Source organism: Salminus brasiliensis, chromosome 9 (assembly GCF_030463535.1).
Source record: "Salminus brasiliensis chromosome 9, fSalBra1.hap2, whole genome shotgun sequence".
NCBI lineage: Eukaryota > Metazoa > Chordata > Actinopteri > Characiformes > Bryconidae > Salminus > Salminus brasiliensis.
The window spans coordinates 11,143,271-11,161,770 of NC_132886.1; the positions used below are offsets into that span (position 1 = coordinate 11,143,271).

Sequence of the window (18,500 nt, forward strand, 5' to 3'; positions counted from 1 at the left end):
TTCCTAGTAACCCAGTAGTCTTTCAATTTTGCTTGACCACTAGAGGGACATTAGCTTACCATTAAGTGGCCCCACATTCCATGCAATGTTATTGCACCAGCCCACAGCCTGGACCCAGTGCACTGTGCCCGCGTTGATCCACACCAAGTCACCTGGTCTCTGGATAAAGCGGTATACAGGGATATTGGAGCGGTACAGATCCTCCAGCACTGGCCACCACGAACCAGTCAAATAGTCCACACCATGCCTGAAAAAATAAGGTAGGAAGATCAGCCAATCACATTTCCACTGAGAACTCCAAACCAAAAAGTACACATAGTTCTGTGGTCTTAATCAACAGATCTACTCCTGGGTTACTGTTTCTTTAAGAAACTCACAAGCCTGGAACCAACAGCAATATTTGTGATATTTTGATACATTTGAGAAGATGCAGACTATTGTGGCCTAATGATTGTATAATTAGATGGATGAGTTAACAGGGACTAGAGTAAGTCCCTGTTAATTATACAAAGCATCCACACGCACACAGAGCAAATATCTGATTTTCAAAGACTCAAATACAACATTTTCAAGAAGCACCAAGATCTCCACAGCTGAATAGAGAGAATGAGAGAATAACTGGTGTTATAGACGACGTTAATTATTTGATCAGATCTTCTTACTTTTCACAGAAATCGCTGATGGCCTGCCAGTAGTTGTCATGAACAGCAAACCACTCACAGTCCCCAGGGCCAATGTTAATGTTCACGGAGCAGAAATTATTATTCTCCTGGTGGCCTGTGAACAGGTATTTAAACATAGATTTTAAACATCATCCACAACCACACATGTACACTCCTTCAAAGTTCACCACAGACTGCCCCATGTTAATTTAGCACAATTAGTGGCTTTGTAGGGATTACAGTGATTATGCGCACGCACCTGGTGTACGACTGCCTGGGACCTTCATGTAGAGCTGTACAGTGTTCATGCCAAGGATGGTATGGCCTACATGACTTAGCATATTACCACTGGAGGACACACGCATGAATGCAGGCAACTTTTGCAGCTCCTGCAGCTGGGGCTTCCACCTGAACAAAGTTAGCAAACAAATGTTTAATAATGAGTGATTCATTAAACTATGTAATCCTGCATACTGAAAATGTTTAACAAGACAACCTTCAATAAAATCAGTCTGAGAGTACTGGAAATAATATGTAATAGGCATGTATGAGTGCAAATCCTGAGATTGACCAGTAGAGGTCAGCAAGGTAAAAGCTAATAGGAGCCTATGTGAAAAGGGAACTTTGGAACATGCAGTGTGTAGAAATTCTTCTCAATAGGTTTTTACCTACCTCTTTGGGTCAGAGAGGTCGATGTTGGTGCCAAATTTGATGATTTTCCCAACCGATTTCTGCTCTGGGCTAATGGAGTACAAGCAATGAATATGAAAAAATTACATACACACATTATTATGTACACCAGAATATCATGGCCACCCCTGGTTTTGCATTAACTTGGCCTTGAACATCACAGATGCCATGTGACTGGGTTTACTGCAGGTTCTAGGTTCTAGAGCCGCCGTAGTGAAGATGTACTTAGAATGGACTTTACACATCGAGTGCCTCCCAACGGCATAACCGGTGCTCCACTGGCCACTAATGCCAATGGGGAACAACGACTATGGCGTGTGCTACAGAGCAATTGATGAGCCACTGTGGACGCGTTGACCTCTATAATAAATTCTGACTCAAGTGAGGTTATTCCCACTATTGGGTAGGTGGTCATAATATTCGGATCTGACAGTGCATATAATATTAATCTTACATTTAAATATACAGATAATTAAAATACCTGGAGCCTAAACTCGAGAGGTTGTTGTTTGCATTGTCGGAGTTTGTGATGGGCTTTTTCACGTCTTCTTCATCTTCATCATCATCACTGCCTTTCTCTTCCTGCAGGAAAAGCCAAACAAATTCCAAGGTGAGTTCAAGAGACAAGATGTCTGTTTATAATTGATGCATAATGGATTACTAGAACCAACCTGAAGAGACTCCTGGAAGCTGGAGGCCTGGTACTGCGCATATTTAGCTATGGTGGTGTGTGATCGGCTGCTCTCACAGGGCCAAACTTGCCCGGTGCCACTGGGGTCCCAGTTCTCATCAGCTGGCTGCTGCACCTGAGTTCTCACCTCCACTGCATGTTCTGAATTTGCTTCCACCAGGGATTTAGTAGAGAACAGACCCAAATCTGCAGAGAAGAAGCAGAACGAAATTCATTACAGCAAAGGAAAAATGGTTTCTGAGCATCGCTGTTCTGTCATTTCACTGCTGCAGACAATAAACAAGACGATACCACAGTGCTGTGATACTCACTGAGTCTGAGGGAGCCTGCCAGGCCTCTAATAACAGTAATAGGGTTCTTGGAGTCTGTGCAAAACTGAAGTAGAACAGGAGAGAATGCATCTCTCTTGCTTTCCAGCTGCAAAAAAATTTTAAATCATCAAGAACAATAACATAGCTTATGTGAGGTAGAAATGGGTCATTAATACACATTCAGGGGTTTTCACAACTACCAAAATCCAATTAACAATTACTGCATGTAATTATCAACGAGTCAACTAGGACATCCACTAGTCAACTGCATAATGTGGTAAGATCTGCTTACATTACAGTAAAAATACTTCTGTAGTGCAAAGCACACTCACATAGATGCTAGGCGTAGGAGGGTTGAGCTTCTCCCGTGGGATTGAATGCTCCATGGACAGGACTGGTTTCACAGAGAAGGCTGGGAGTAGATAGGACTCCTTGAACTTCCCTTTCATACGGGCTGCCCTGAAACGTAAAGGAAAAAACCTCATCAGTAACAGAAGTGCACTAGTGTTGGATCCTTTGGATCCTTCCCTAGCTTGAGTAACACTTAAAAACTCAGCGGTCACTCACTTGCAAGACCTGATGATTTCAGCGGCTGTGTTCTTGATGGTGATCTCCTGCAGTGGAATCCTCTTCTCCTCAACCTCAGAGGCAATGAAAGTCTCTCTGTCTCCACTCTCCACCTTTATGAGGCGAATCTTTAACTCTTTAGGCGGTCCATCGGTCAGAGCCTTTAGCTTCTGGAAGTCTGTGGAACCCAGTGCAGATGAAGATGACGAGTGATCTGATGAACTGCCACTCTTCTCTTTATTCCAAGACACCCACTCCTCTCTTTCACTTCCTTCCTCTTTCCTTTTCTTTTTCTCCCCGTCTCGTTCCCTGTCTTTCTCCCGGGACTCTTTACTGTGAAGGTCCATGTTGCTTCTCTTCTCTTTGTGTGGTTTGCCCTCCTTGTGGCGGCGACTGGAGCTCGATGAGGAGGACGAGTGGGATGTTTCCTCTCGTTTTTCTCTGTGTTTCTTCTTTCTCTCTTTCCTCTCCTCATGCTTTTTGCTACTGCTGCTGTGTTTGTGTTTCCTCTCTGGGTCACGTTCTCTCTCGCGGATCCGTTCCTTCTCCTTCTCAGGTTTGTGCCCCTCCCGTGTCTCAGGCTTGCTGTGGTCTGATAATGCTTCTATGGGAAGTTTGTGTCTGTTTAACATCACCTCACAACTGCGACCCAACTCTGCAAGCGATGATTCAGAGATAGTTGTGAGCTTGGGCCTCTTTTCCACTTCTGTGGAGACCTTGACCTCTCCAGTACCTTCCTGATATTTGGGCTCCTTCCTCATTCCTTCCTCACCCTTATATTCAGAAAGATCAGGCTGGCTCACCATAGCGCCACCTTTTCTTTCTGCAATGTATCCTGATGGTGATGGAGGATGGATCTGTTTTGAGGTAGTATTTGTAGGGGCTGGGGCTGGATTACTAAAGCCTGGGTGGTTGGTTGAACCTGATGTGGGAGAAGTGCTTTGTTGTCTGCAGATATCTGGGCCCAAGGAAAGCGAGGAAGAGTACTTCACTCCTATCAGGGCAGAAGGAGGTGGCCGTCCAAAGGGACCGCCACGGTAAGTGTACTTCTGGCTCTCCAGCACTGAGGCCAGGTTCTTAAACATGCTGTTTACACCTGTTTGATGCAGGTGTGGCCTCATAGGTGGCGGGGAAGAGGAAGGCGTATCATCTTCTTGCTCTGCCTCTTCCTCGTCATCCTCGCACTCACTCTTCACTGCCTCTGGAAGTCCATACAGCTTGGCCAGGTCACTATGGCGATAGTCGGTTCCTGTGATGCTACCACCACTTTCTTGACACTGAGCGCCAACTGCACTGGCAGGTTTTGGCACAACCTTCAGCGTCTCCTCCTCCTCTTCAAGTGAAGAAGTACGGCTGCAAGGTGACGCCAAAGAGCCCTGGCGACTCAGGACAGGGGGGCTAGCATGGGTGTCTGTTAAATAATCCTCTGTGGTTGGCTGTTTCAGTGTAGGCATGAGGTCAGGGGCACACATATAATTCTTAATGGGTGCCCCAGTGACAGAAAATGGCAGCTCTGGGACACTCTGTCCCCCGGTTTGACCGGAGTACAACTCCTCCTCTTTCTTGATGGACTCATCCAACATCTTCATGATGTTTGCCAAACCGTCAGGAAAGAGTTCGGATGGTTCCTCTTCGAACTGGGCGCTATCGGAATCTCCGTTGCAGCTACTTCCACTGCTGCCAAGACTACCTAGCCCACCGCTTGGCATACTTTTGTGGAGACTGCCTGAACTTTCACCTATTGGTGGACAAGATGCTGGAGTGTCCCTGGAGAAGGCCTGGTAGAGTTTTGGGGGTTCTCGTAAGGTTGGTGGGTTGGGGACAGCACCCATAGCCCTGACCTCATGAGGGCTGCTCTGCATGGGAGAGTCTTTGGATGGACAAGATGGTGCCTGTATGGTTTGGTTACTTGAGTCTGCTGGGGCAGGTTTGGAGGGGTATGTAGGTGTGGGAATCCCTGAGGTATTTTGTAAAGGAGGACTGAGCGAAGCTTTACTGTTCCACTGGTCTCTTTGCCTTTGCTTCTCACGAGCATAGTCTGTTTGCGGCGTAAGAGGAGGTGGTCGAGTCCTTTCTAGGGGAGTTATGCCAGGTACAGGTGGACGAGCAGGAACACCACCCCGGCTCAGCCAAGGGGGTGATGTCTGGGTCGGTGGTACGACTGAGGGTGGTGAAATTGCTGGAGACAGGCGAGGAGGGGGTGGATCAGTAGCACTACTTGACAAAAAGCGCTCCAGACTCTCAATTCCAGACTCGTCTTGTGCCTTCATCGTTAGTTCTTTTTTCTCCTTTTTCTGTTTTCTCTCCTCTTCTTCCTGTTCTCTCCTTCTCTCTTCAGCTCGCATATGGTCCTGCAGCTCAGCATCAAGTTTCTTTAATGCCTCCTCGATGGACTGGGCGCTGGAAATGGCAGGTTGCTTGCATGGCCTTTGATATGCCTGGGCAGGGGGCACCTGAGACACTATGGAGGGTGCATGGTGAGGTGTCTTGGGGTACATAGGATCTGACTGTGGATGAGGAGCTGTGTTCACAGTGCTGGGTGCTGTAAGCTGTGGGTGGTGGAGGGGCGAATTGGCAACCTGCGGAAGGTTATTTGAAGCCCTGCTGGTGATGACGCTATTTCCTGATCGCTGAAACCCTGAGCTGAGAGAGGAAGGAACAGAGGAAACGTCTTGAGCATAATGGGGTCTACCTTGCCCTTGGTGGGGTAGAGAGGGTAGCTGATGCTGTGGTTTGGTCTCCTGATGGTGGTGGGGGTAAGTTATAGAGCTGGACTGGGTTCCCTGATAACCCTGACGCGAGAGACCTTGTGCAGACGGAGTCAGGTTGCTTTTTGAAATTAGAACTGATGATGTGGCTCTCCAGCTGTTCACGGTGCTGGTTGCAGGAGAGTTAATGGAGGATACAGAATTCATGGTAGGGACAGTTTCCCCACTACTATAGAGACCCACAGAACAAGGAGGACTTGAAGACTCCAGGGAGGGCATACTTGGGGTGATAACTGGGGCTCGAGACAAAGGCTGAGGGGGGCTTAAGCATTGGGGAGTGCCTGCATCTTGTTTGTCAACAGATCTATTCTGTTGTTGCTTCTGCTGTTGAGATACAGAGGTGACCTGAGGCTCCACCAGTGGGCGGTAGGGACCTGAATCCTGGGGAGAACACACAAAGATTCACAAACAATCATTCACAACATTCATTTACAATACATTTTTTAAACAAATATTTAAATAAATGCACACGGAGTGCTCGTGCTGTTATTTGTACAGGATTTGCCACTCACTGGGACATGATGACCGTGTTTGGTCTGGTTTTTCCAGAGCTTCTCAGAGTTGCACTGAGGTGTTGTAGCATGGGTCCCACTGCTGGAAGAGGAGCTGGTGGTGTGGACCAACCCTGGATGGGGCTGGAAGTTGGAGTGGCTGTAAGGCACGGTGGCATGGTGTGCTGGTGCGGGGGCAAGGCGATCCCTGTCCAACTGGGTTGATGAAGGTTGTGGAGCTGGCGCCTGGCTGCCAGTGCCAACTCTAGAATCATGCACTCTGTGAGAGGGAATACCCTGTTGCTCCCCCTGAGTCTGAACCAATGATTTGTTGGTGGGGTAGGGGTATGTTGGTTGATTGCGGTGAGCACTGTGAGAAGATCCCAGAGACTGTGGGGACTGAGAAGGCTTGTGGCGTTGGGCTTGAGTACCTCGGCCTTGTCCATAACTCCCAGGGGTGGGGATGGGAGGTGGAGAGATGGGTGAGAGTTTGGAGGATGGGCCCTGTTTGTAACCAAAGCCACCCATTTCTGGTTTCTGTACATCCTGTGAACAATGAGGTTCATTAAATTTATATTAAATCTAAATACATATGGACAAAAAGGATCTCTATTAATGTATATCATTTTGGCAATCAATGGCAATAATTTTTACTGACCTGGAGCTCAGTAGGTTCTGTCTTGCGTTCAGCTGGGCTCCAGGATGGATTCCCCTTTTGCAAAGGATTCCAGAATCCCTGTTTGGATTGGGGATAGTGGGACTGAGGCTGCTGCAGTGAGGACAGGGAAGCTCCTATTGGTCCAGCGAACTGATAGGGGCCCGTCATATGCTGCAGAGGCAAATGAGATATTAAAATCTGTGAAGGAAGCAGTAGTGTTTACAAATAAACACTGACAAGGCAGTTCGACAGTCCCTACCTGTTCAGACTCAGAGCTCCTCTTCCTCTTGCTTGGGTTAGGAGAGTCCTCATTGGGCCTGTGCAGAGGATGAAGGGTGTGCTGGATGACCGATTGCTCCCCCAAAGGTGGTGCTGGCCGCTTTAACTGGCTAGCATGAGGGTATGGATCCCTAGTTGGTGGTTGCTGTGGAGCCCATATGTCTGGGAGAGGTGGCATGGGCCTGGAGCCATGGTGTGCGGGAAGGGGACCAAACTGAGAGAGAGAGAGAGAGAGAGAGGGGAGAGAGAGGAGAGAGAGAGAGAGAGAGAGAGAGAGAAAGAAAAAGAGAGAGAGAGAGAGAGAGGAGAGAGAGAGAGCGAGAGAGATAAACGTTAAAACATACGTTGGTACTTTGGTTAGGGTAAATAAAAAAAAAGCATAATCTTCTACGGAATAATATTGGTCATATTTTATAGATCATCATAGATCATTAGAACGTTTTTTCTGGCTTTACAAAGAGGTTGCAATGGACTCTCAAATAAGACATTGTCATATCTCCAAACCTTGCATTACTCTTTACAATGTGTTAAAATTTCCTAAAACGTTGGTCCAGGATTACCTTTCATGACAAGTACCAACAGCAACACTATATAAATGATTAACTGAGCCTCCTCATCACCTACTGATACGGTCTCAGCTCAACTCACAGTCTCAGCTTGATTCTGCATTATCTAATGGGAAAGTGTGATCAAACTGAATGTGCATTACCCTCACCTTCAACAGTTGGTTGGCTCGGGCAGTGAGGTGTGCAGGTGGACCAGCGTTGTATCCATTATGTAAACGAGCATGGTCCTCACTGGGCAACTGATCATAATGTTGGCCAACTGACTCCCATGGCCTGGGAGGGGCCCTGTGTAATCCAGGCAACAAAGCCTGTGGCAGGTCCAGCTTATCCCCTCCGCGTGCCAGTGGACTAATTACAAAGACAGGAGAAAGAGGTAAGAAATACTGCACTGTACATTTGCATTGTAAATCTCTGACTGTGCAAACGTGTCTGCTCACAAACTCACCCACTGTTGAAGAACTTATTTGGATGGTTCAGCCCAGTCATTTGACTGTGCGGGAGGTGGGGGATGAACTGGGGTTGACTGACACCAGGCGGGCACCTGTCAAGTGGAGGAAAAATAAACACACAGTAGTTTTACAAACAATTTTGCAACCTATTGTAACTTTAAAAAAAATTTTAGCTTTAAGTTTATCAACTTCTCAGAAACTGACACTATGACCAACATGGACAACGCCTGGAGGAGCTGTGTGTGAACGCAAATGTCCGCTTGTTTGGTACACACCAGAATTCAAAAGGCAGCGTCCACACTTACTCGAACACACCAGGGTTCGTTTTAATGGAACCAAAGCAGACAAGTATAAACACATCCTAAATGGACATTATGGGACTGGGGCTCATGTACACACCTGGAGGGAGGGGGCCAGGCACGGCCGCCCACGGGAGCCCATGGTCCACGGTTTAGTCCGTCCAGAGGGAAAGGTTCCCGTGTGCCGCGCACGCCAAATTGCTCCGCTGTGTGATGCATCCAGCCTGTAAACAGTACGCACACCCAGTTAACATACACCAATCCAACATAATATTCTTATTAAAAATTCATGACTTCTCAAACAGCAGGGTTCTGCAATCATTAACAACCTAGGCCCATATACAGCTACTCAAGTGCCTCTGAGTGGAAAAGCACTGCAAGCTAGCATGCTCGAGACAAGCTCTGGTTTCACCAGAACAAAATGGTCTCCAAACATGTATTGACCTGTATGCTGATTTTGAAGTTACTCACCACACTAGCTGTGTGCGTGAAGCCCTCCACTGCAGCAGAGAGAGGGCCACACACCGACGCTGTGGAGTAGCTGCCTACCGTTGCTCCTGAGCACTGTAGAAGACAGACAGAACAGATGGAGGTCAGTTGACTACCATAAGAGTCTGACCTGTCCAGAAAAGGCTTTCTACTAGATATTGGAGCACTGCGGTGAGGACGATTTTGTATTCAACAACAATAGAGTTAGTGAGGTCAGGATGTTGGACGATCACCACCCTACCTCATCCCAAACCCCCCCAAACTCATCCAAGATGTACTAGACGGAGCACCATTATTCCAGAGAACACAGTTCCACTGCTCCACAGCTCAATGCCCTCTACCTCACACCTGGCATTAGGCATGCTGCCAATAAGTTCATGCTGATCTGCTCCAAAGAGTCCCATTCTACTGGCAGTACTTCTCTACAAGCTGTGTGCGCACATTTGCCCATCTGTGCCAGAAATGGGTGCAACCTGTGTGCATTAATCAGAATCAGAAGGGATGTCCACAAACATTTGGCCAAGTGTAAGTGTAAGTCTTGCACACTGTAGTGTTTATCCTGCTTCCCAATGCATGTGATCCAGCTCCTCAGCTAACTAACAAGCCCTTCCTGAGTTAAGGGTAGTGTGCCAGAGTGGGAAACCACCATCCTGTGCAGGGCAGAGGGTTGAGAACCCCCAGAACCAGAGTTGGGAACCCCTGATCTTTGCAATACTTGAGCAGTTTGCTAAACAAAGAAATGCTGAGTTGTGCCAATTCTGCTGGCAGCCTGTAGGGGGCAGTGATTGCAGTGTGTGGGGTGTGTATGTTTGTGTGGGAGTGGAGCACAGATGGGCTAGTGGGAGTTCACCTATAGTATGAGTGCACTGAGGTCATTATAACCCTTCCTGGGGCCTCCTGGCAGAGAGAGAGAAAAAGAGGAGGGGAGAGAGGCAGAGGGGGCTTTTGGAGCCAAGCCAGTGGAGTAGTGTGAGCTGTGTTTGTGCTAACGCATGTGTGTGTGTGTGCGTGTGTAAGCTTATGCCCTTCTGTTGAGCTTTTGAGTGTGCACTGTGCTTCTGGTCCTGTGTGTGTTTGTGTGTATAACAAGAAAGACACCAAGGCTAATCTCATTAGGCCAGGCGTGTTGGTGGAGAAAGAGTGAGCGAGGGGAGGACGCATGTGTGTGTGTGTGTGAGAAAGACAGAGAGAGGGGTTGGGAACACCAGAAGGGCTGAACAGGATGGAGTGATAGATTAAGAAAAGAAAAAAAGGTAGGCCTAGAATGACGACATTCTTTAGGGAGCGAGACCAAGTGACAGCCCCCCCCCTCCCACACACACCTGCCCACATGGCTGGATCACACAGACATGCACACGCTCTGAATAAATGAAGACTGTTAAATGCGCGCGCACACACACACACACACACACACACACACACACACACACACACACACACACACACACACACACACACCTTTTGCTGACACAGATATGCAAACGCACACGGACAACTTGTCTAGTACCTGTAGAAAAGTACTGCCAATAAAATAGAACTGACCAAATTTGTCATATTTATTTAGCATGTTATTAATTTTTATTATTGCAATGAGTATAATAATGATGAGAATTCTTATTATTATTATTATTATTATCATCATAATTGCAATATTATGTTTTACTTTATTTTTTAAAGACTGTTACTTTTAAATTAAGATTACATTTAAATGACCTCTGTTCTGATTGGCTGCTCTCTACAACGCCACATTCGAGCTGTAACACTCTCTGCAAATTCGCTGTGAACAGGTAGTGCTGAATGATAGAGGGAAATATGGGCTTTATATGTACTGGTTTGTGTGACATCATAAAATCAACCACTTCATACTGAGCTTAGTTTCCATATATGGACCGTATTGACTGGTGTGAGTGAATGGTACTGTGTGTGTGTACATGCCAAAAAAAAACACTGACCCCTCAAATCGTATGCTGGCAGATTGACCTGCACCGTGCTAACTGAGAAATCTTTACAGACATGTTGTTGTAACGCAGCTCAGCTCATAAACACTACATTAATGATGCACTATGACCAGCTGCATGTTCTGAGGCTGCAGGTGACTGCTGATAGAAATAATAAGGGGGGGGGGTCTGTAGCTTAGCAATGATTGCTCAGATTCTCGCGTTTGTTCTCAACTCAATCTGAACTAAAACAACAGACTTTGCCAGTAAGACAAGTGTTATTCAACACTTCCACACACTGCTGTATGCTATGCTGGCTGTGACACACTCACATGCTGCACTATTCAAGGATAGCTGTGACACACACAGGCCCAGCAAGTGTGTAGATGAGACATCATTGCTCACCAGTGCCAGTCAGACAGCATGTGTGTGTATGTGGTGAATATTTTGTGCTTACAATGCCCACACTGCCGCTCATTCTCTCCAGTTCCCTCTGTGTGTGTGTGTGTGTGTGTGTGTGTGTGTGTGTCACACTATAATAAGCCCCTGTGATATTTCAGGATCTCTGGATTTAGAATCTAGTAGAGATCTATAATAATCTGGACGCTGCTGTCTGCTGTTCCTCATGATAATACACCACGTTTCTGCTAAGTTATATTTACATGCGATTCTTATTTTACCTCTCAATTGAACATCTAGCGTCTGCTCCTGTGAATGTCCACGAATGTCCACCACTTCAGTTCTGGCAGCCGCTCACATCCATGAACTCCGCAGACCCTGATCACTGGAAAGAGAGGAGGAGATGATGTGTGTCAATATTGTTTGTGTACGTTCTTCCACTTAAACAGCAGCTCTGTGTGCAGGACTACAGCCACAGCTCTTAGAGTAGACCCCCCCCCACAACTTCCCTATCTACAGGCCGGTGTAAATAAGGACTTCTTGGAACTGGAACCTCACTAATGTTCCTGCACTAAATGCAATATCCTTATATATCCAATATGCTGCAAAGTGACTCAGTCTGAACAGCCAGACTGAAATTCTTGCGCCTTTTATCAGCGCTGAGAACGGGTCATGTGAAGCATTGCTGTTTTGCGCAGGCTTGGCAGTTTAGGAGTGTGAACCTGCTGCGTGAACCTAGCCTTTATGTAACCACTGACTGGATGATCTTCAAGAACAGCTTGGTATGAAGTGTGACATGCTGCCATGTCCACAGATTTGAATGGTCTTTAACGATTTGCCGTTTCTGTAGACGCTTTCTCCAGTGGTTTGGAAAACTCCGCGTTGGTTTCTTTTTACAATGTTCTTTCTTTTCCCAACCAGAGACTTTTCTTCCACTTTAAAAGAAGACGGCGGTTCTTTTTTCCCGGTTCTCCCGCGGTATCTGCCCTGGTTTTTCAAAGCGTTCAACTTTTTTAAATATGGATTCAACCACAAGGAAAAGGCTAAACATCCTCCAGTCTATTCTTCAGTACCACAACACAGCTTTAAACCGATGAGCACAACCTGCTACAGTTCGTATCAATGTGTAATCAAACAGTTCCCAGGATCAGTCACTTTAACCCCTTCAATCTAGACGTATTATTGGGATTAACCCTAAAGCACATTCACCCAGTTCCCACTCTGAATTGTACGTACGCCACACAGCCAATACGAAAGTCTTGCAAGACTGCCCACTGTAGCTTTAAAGGGCACACATACACACACAGATAGACACACAATGGTGAAAGGAATTGTGGGAGATGGCTGGATAAACAGCAAATCCGCTCCATGCGCTCATAGGAAGGGCTCAGTGTGTAAAACCAACTATCACACGAGAAAAGTGTGTGACAGGAAAAACATACCGGCAGAGGTGGGTGGAGGCGTACAGAGGGGCCAAATACCTATCCTATTATCTTTCTGAGGGTCCAACACCTTTCCGTGTGTGTGTGTGTGTGTGTGTGTGTGTGTGTGTGTGTGTGTGTGTGTGAGTGAGAGAGAGAGAGAGAGCGCATGTGAGTGCATTTGTTTTGATTGAGCTAAATATGGATTTGCTTGTATGTGAGCAAGAGTGGGGTTTTCTAGATTATGTTTACATTCACTCCGCTGCAAGTGTGTGCGTAAATGTGTGTGTATGTGTGTGTGTGTCTTTGTAGGTTAAGTGAAACAGACACAGGCATGTTCAGAAGTCAGACGGAGGAAATGAGTGACTGCAGTCGCAGTCAGTCAGAGTGTATTAATAGAATACGCACAGCTTGCTCACCACTGAAACCAGCCCTGTCTGCTTACATATAGTCTAGTCAGCTTCTATACCTCAGACTGAGAGACCGAGACAACAACAGCAACAACAAACAAGCATGGTCCAACACCATGCCGGGACATCAAGAATTCAGCTACTTTAATGTGCATCCATTGCTGAAGTCTAAATACGTGTAAATGCGCACACACACACACACACACACACACACACACACACACACACACACACACACACACACACACAGAGAGAGAGAGCTTGTCTAATCTCTGTAGAGACTCTTGAATTCTGGAGCAGTAGAATGATGGTGCTCCATCCAGTACGTTTGGGATGACCTCACTAACATTCTTCTCACTCAATACAATCAAATCCTCACAGCCTCCCCTGGAAAAAAGCAGTGTTTGTAACAAGTTATTTCATGTCTGACCAGCTGTCCCAATACTTTTGTCCATCTAGTGTAAATTGGAGGACATCATGTATCATTGTTGTAATTAGTCTGTTTGCCCATGTCCACCGGACTCCAGCCTTCTGCAGTCAGTCGGCTTTTTTTACGTAGCACGTGTAAGCTCTGTGTCTTGAGCGCATCTCGGGGAACCCCCATGATTCAGACAGGGCTTACCCCACACATCGGACTCCGCCCCCATTGCGCTTTCATGCTGTTTACGGTCAGGTGTTTGGGGGCGACAGCATTGGGAATTTCTGAAAGTGTTTGGTCGTCGCACTTGACATGAGTGCGCTGTTGTGACTGCGCAAAACACACACACACACAAAAACAAAAAAAAAACAGGAAGTGAAGAAAACAGGTTGGGTTTTTTGTGGCTTTACCGAATCGGGGAATCCGCAACCAAAAGATTTAGCCAGAACCGAGAGTGAAAATGGTCCGTGTGGGCGGTATAGGCAACAGAAAGTTTGAAAGCTATGCTCTACCTTGTGGCGGGTTGTGTGGTTACTGGGGTTGGAGAATTACAGCATACATTCTACAGTCACCTCGACTCTGGATTTTTAAAAAAATTAGCTACTTCGTCTAGCGGCTAAAGGGTCCCGTCTGAAATGACATTTTTCATATTTTTGTAATTATTGGTTGAACAGTAGTTTTTTGACCGTGACAAAACAAATCCGAACGAGGATCAAAAAAAAAGCAGATGAATACTGATTTTGGTCCCATATTTAAATCTCTTTCTAATTTATTATATTTTATAATGTACAAATGATACCAAACGAATGACATCATAACAGTAAACCCCCTACTCTCCCCCGCACCGCCCCCCACGGGATGAAAAAAAAAAACCCCATGACAGCAGACGTCAAGTGGGTCTTCCGGGGAGCACCTCAGTCCTCACCAGCTCAGCACCTAAAACACTGCACCAAATCAGAAAGTGTACCCAGGGGGCGGATCATCAACCATGCATGACCAATCAAAACAGTCCCCAGGAAACAGTGATGCAGACTGAAGCCATGTCAGGCGTCAGAAAAACCAGGCTGTGGCCGGAAGCAACTTTACATTTTGATGGATCAAAGAGAACCTAGAAGTGCCAGTCAGCACCAGGGGAGACCTTCAGTACTAAGAAGAAATCACACACACACACACACACACACACACACACACACACACACACACAGAGAGAGAGAGAGAGAGAGAGAGACACACACACAGAGACAGAGACACACACAGACAGACAGGCAGAGACAGAGAGATAGAGAAGGAATGCTCTTGTGTAGAAAAGGCTGGCGGAAAGGCCTGTGGGTGAATGTCCACATTTGGCCATTATATAACTGACTTCAGATAGGGATCTCTCACACACACACACAGAAATAACATCACAGCGGAGCTGGTATGTTCCCTGCCCTCACTGTGCGCATGTCTTCCACACTCTGCCAGTGATGCAAGCTGGATCATCATCATGATGCCATCGCTGCCTTTCCAAGCCCACACGCCCACATGCCCCCACACACACTGAGTGTACATCCTGAACGCAGAAGGGAGTTCAACTTAGGACACACACACACACACACACACACACACACACACACACACACACACACACACACACACACACACACACACACACACACACACACACACACTTTAAACTGCTTCCTGGGCTTATCTTAACTGATCACACACACACACAGTAATTATACAATTAAAAAAATGTATTTACACTGTGAGGAAAGTTAAGGTTTTCCTGTAGCCACAAGGTGACATACAAGGTGTGTGTGTGTGTGTGTGTGACAGAGAAGATATGCCTTATATAAATATACCTTTATTTACCCCTAAACTCCCAGTATGTGGGCCCACACTTCAGTTCCTCACCTTCACAGAACCTCACAGACCAGCCTTTTAATAAGAGATTAATAAGAGAACAGGAGGCAGGCGCTGACGCAGAAATACCCCTCTCCAATGTTTCACCCTCCTCTAGATCACAGATTACAGTGTCTTCTGAATAGAGCGACACTTTCATCCTGTCAGTGTCTGCTCCCATCGTGCTCCACTGGCTGGACTCCCTAAAGCAGGCTTGTCTAGGAGAGTTACTGCTGTTGACCAAGAAACCAGCAACCCAAAAAAGATACTTGCCACATGTGCTGAAATGTGTTATATACATTTAAACAATGTATATAGAGCTGTACACCACCCTGTTTAAAACAGTGTGTGTGTGTGTGCCCTTCATTCAACATTGTTTATCACCTCAGCAGCAGTAAAAACACAGCTGACCTCAGTTTCTAAGTAGGAAAACTCTGACCTGTGACACACAAAGCTTTTACTTGGAGAAACCAGAAGCTTTTCTCAGTAGCCCAGTGCTGTTAATAGTAAATGGCCCCTGTTTTGGGACCGTCATTGTGGTAAACACTCCAGCAGGTACGCAAGCAAGATTAGTCATTCTGGTTACAAGAGAAAGAGACAGCAGTGCGATTTATCCACACGCGATGAATCATACAGACAATATCGCTTCACATGAGAGCTCTATGGGTGTACAGAAATGTAAAACATGGGGAGGGTAGTGTTACTTTTCCCATGAAGCACTGATGCTGATGTTCTGAAAGCCATAGGGCCGGAATTAACGTGAAGTGAAAGAGAGGAAAGTGGCAGTTTTGCTAACGGCCATGTTTTTTCTCAACACTAACCGCTGCACCACATGGTGAAAAAACTTAAGAATGAGGGTGTGTGTGTGTGTTAATGAATGAGAAGGAGAGTGAGAGAGAAAGAGAGTGAGTATTAAAAAAAAAAAGGAGAACAAAGAGCTAGGCTGTGATGACAGGAAGTTGTCGTCAGAGCAACAGGAAGTGGGCCTCCCAAAAGGGGAGGAGGTCTAAAGGGGCAGGGGGAAACATGCAGACATCCTGTGGAACACAAGTTTTTGTGTGTGTGTGTGTGTTATTTCTCCCCCTCAGACCTCATGGTTCAAATCAAATTTTATAAATTAATAAAATCTTTAACTTAAAGAGGCTAAAAATCACACACACAGTCGTCTATACGGTTGGTACGAGTGCTACATCTTCCCTGTGAGGCGCATTTTTACAGCATTTGAAAAAGCTACTTGCCCTTTTTACTGTGGGGAATTTCCGACTCAAAGGAAACTGGCATAACGCTGAAATGCTGGAATGGACATTTTAGAAAAGAGAAGAGAAAGAATGAAGCTGTTCTAATCCAGTAACAAACTGTTTCACAACGTACCCTTCCTGCAGGGCAGTCGAGTGCTTGAGTTGTTTGAGCTGATGGCCCACTTTTAGATGCTCATCAAAAGAAAAGCCCTTCAATCAAAAAAAGAAAAGTGAGATCCTGCCATCTACACTATTCAAAATCAAGACGATACCAAGACCCTGTTTACACCTGGTCACTTCATGCATCTTGAGTATCAGGATTGTATCTGGACAAGGCCAAGCCACAGAAAAATGCAAGTGTAAACACACCCAAGACTCCTTTAAAATCCTGTAAATTCAAACACTCAAAGTAATAAGTAAAAAAAACTGCTGTGCAAAGAGCGAACGTGCATATTCCATCCCACGCAGCGCTGGGATTTCAGTGTGACTACTCTGAGACGTATTTGGCTACAGAGTGTAAATGCATGTGGCTAAAATCTCATCCTGGAGGGCCAGTCTTTGGTGGGTTTGGTGGGTGCCCTACTCAAACACACACACACACACACGCACATGCACACGCCTGATTATTACACTTACTTAACTGAGGAGTTGATATAGGTGTGTTTCAGTAGGGCAACTACCAAACTTTGCTGGTGGCCAGCCCTCCAGGACTGGAGTTGTTCACCCCTGCCATTAAAGAACCGCTTTGTTCGATAAAGAATCACGTTCTTGGGTGGGTGTAAAGAACCTTTTGAAGGTTTAAAGAACAAATTGTAAAGGTTTAAAAAGATCTCTTTCACAAAGCCAGTTCATGGCCTCGCTCAAAAAACCTTTATTTTGAAGAGAGCATGGTGTGAACACTGCATGATGTCTGGACCACTAAAAACTGGGCCCGATGACTTGATTAACCTACGTTAAAGCGAGGAGTGTTTTTCCCTTCTCCTTTAAAGTTACCATTTCAGAGGTTGTGGATGAGGGTGACGACATGCGCTGTATGACAGGGTCTAGTAAACATCCCTACAGTCAGTTAACATGCTCAGTAATTACACTCAGAATGAAAGAGACCAGACGATTTTCAAAGAAGTGAAAACGTCATGCTCAGCAGCCGCCAGTTTGCTGGAATCAGAGAGAGAGAGAGAGAGAGAGAGAGAGAGAGAGAGAGAGAGAGAGAGAGAGAGAGAGAGAGAGAGACACAGAGAGTTGTGTGTGACTGCGTGTCGAAGAGTGACTCAATGTGCGAACGTCTCGCACACATTAAAGTGCTGTTCGTGACCATCTGTGCGCAAAATCAGTCGCCTGTAAGTTTCACAGCAACTTCGAGTCTAGAACTTTCAGAGGAACATGAGTTATATGTTTCGTACCTCTTTCCGTGTAACGGAACGCGGTGATCAATCACTCGGGCTTGTTATTGCAGACTATTGCCCTAAAAACCCATCTACCTACCTCTTCATTCCTGGAACAAAGAGATACTGAACATCAGTGTGAGTGTATGTGTGTATGTGTGTATACACACTCAAGTGTGCTCTTCTGCTCCACCAACCCCCCCACCCCACCACCACCACCACCACTACCACCCCCCAAAATCCCCCTCCTACATCAGCGCCCCTTATTTCCCAGAAGCCGAAGCGTGTTGCACAAGCAGGCTGATGCGCGGACTAGTTACCAAAAAAGAACACAAACAACATAACCGATGAGAACTGGGCTTCAGACTCTGTCCCCACGGCAACGGTTACCATGGCAGCCAGCCGAAGCACTGCTGTTTGACGCTCAGCGAAGTTGGTGAGGGATTCAGCCCATCACGACAGACGGGGCCATCGCCACAGCAACATGA

The 18,500-nt window shown here is 46.3% G+C and overlaps 1 protein-coding gene across 6 annotated transcripts in view; it reads right to left on the reverse strand.

The window, feature by feature from the left end:
* Window positions 1-18,500, reverse strand: part of kdm6ba (lysine (K)-specific demethylase 6B, a) — a 107,170-nt gene that overhangs the window by 4,825 nt on the left and 83,845 nt on the right. For all 6 annotated transcript variants that reach the window (XM_072687407.1, XM_072687406.1, XM_072687408.1 and 3 more), the window contains 17 exons: window positions 11,538-11,641; window positions 8,903-8,995; window positions 8,532-8,655; window positions 8,129-8,224; window positions 7,833-8,031; window positions 7,098-7,331; window positions 6,839-7,009; window positions 6,202-6,726; window positions 2,922-6,070; window positions 2,687-2,813; window positions 2,355-2,460; window positions 2,024-2,229; window positions 1,834-1,934; window positions 1,335-1,403; window positions 922-1,070; window positions 663-777; window positions 60-247 (listed from right to left, as the gene is read on the reverse strand). In XM_072687407.1, the coding sequence (XP_072543508.1) occupies window positions 60-247; window positions 663-777; window positions 922-1,070; window positions 1,335-1,403; window positions 1,834-1,934; window positions 2,024-2,229; window positions 2,355-2,460; window positions 2,687-2,813; window positions 2,922-6,070; window positions 6,202-6,726; window positions 6,839-7,009; window positions 7,098-7,331; window positions 7,833-8,031; window positions 8,129-8,224; window positions 8,532-8,650 (5,554 nt within the window). In that variant the 5' untranslated portion in view covers window positions 8,651-8,655; window positions 8,903-8,995; window positions 11,538-11,641. The remainder of the gene's footprint in view (window positions 1-59; window positions 248-662; window positions 778-921; window positions 1,071-1,334; window positions 1,404-1,833; window positions 1,935-2,023; window positions 2,230-2,354; window positions 2,461-2,686; window positions 2,814-2,921; window positions 6,071-6,201; window positions 6,727-6,838; window positions 7,010-7,097; window positions 7,332-7,832; window positions 8,032-8,128; window positions 8,225-8,531; window positions 8,656-8,902; window positions 8,996-11,537; window positions 11,642-18,500) is intronic.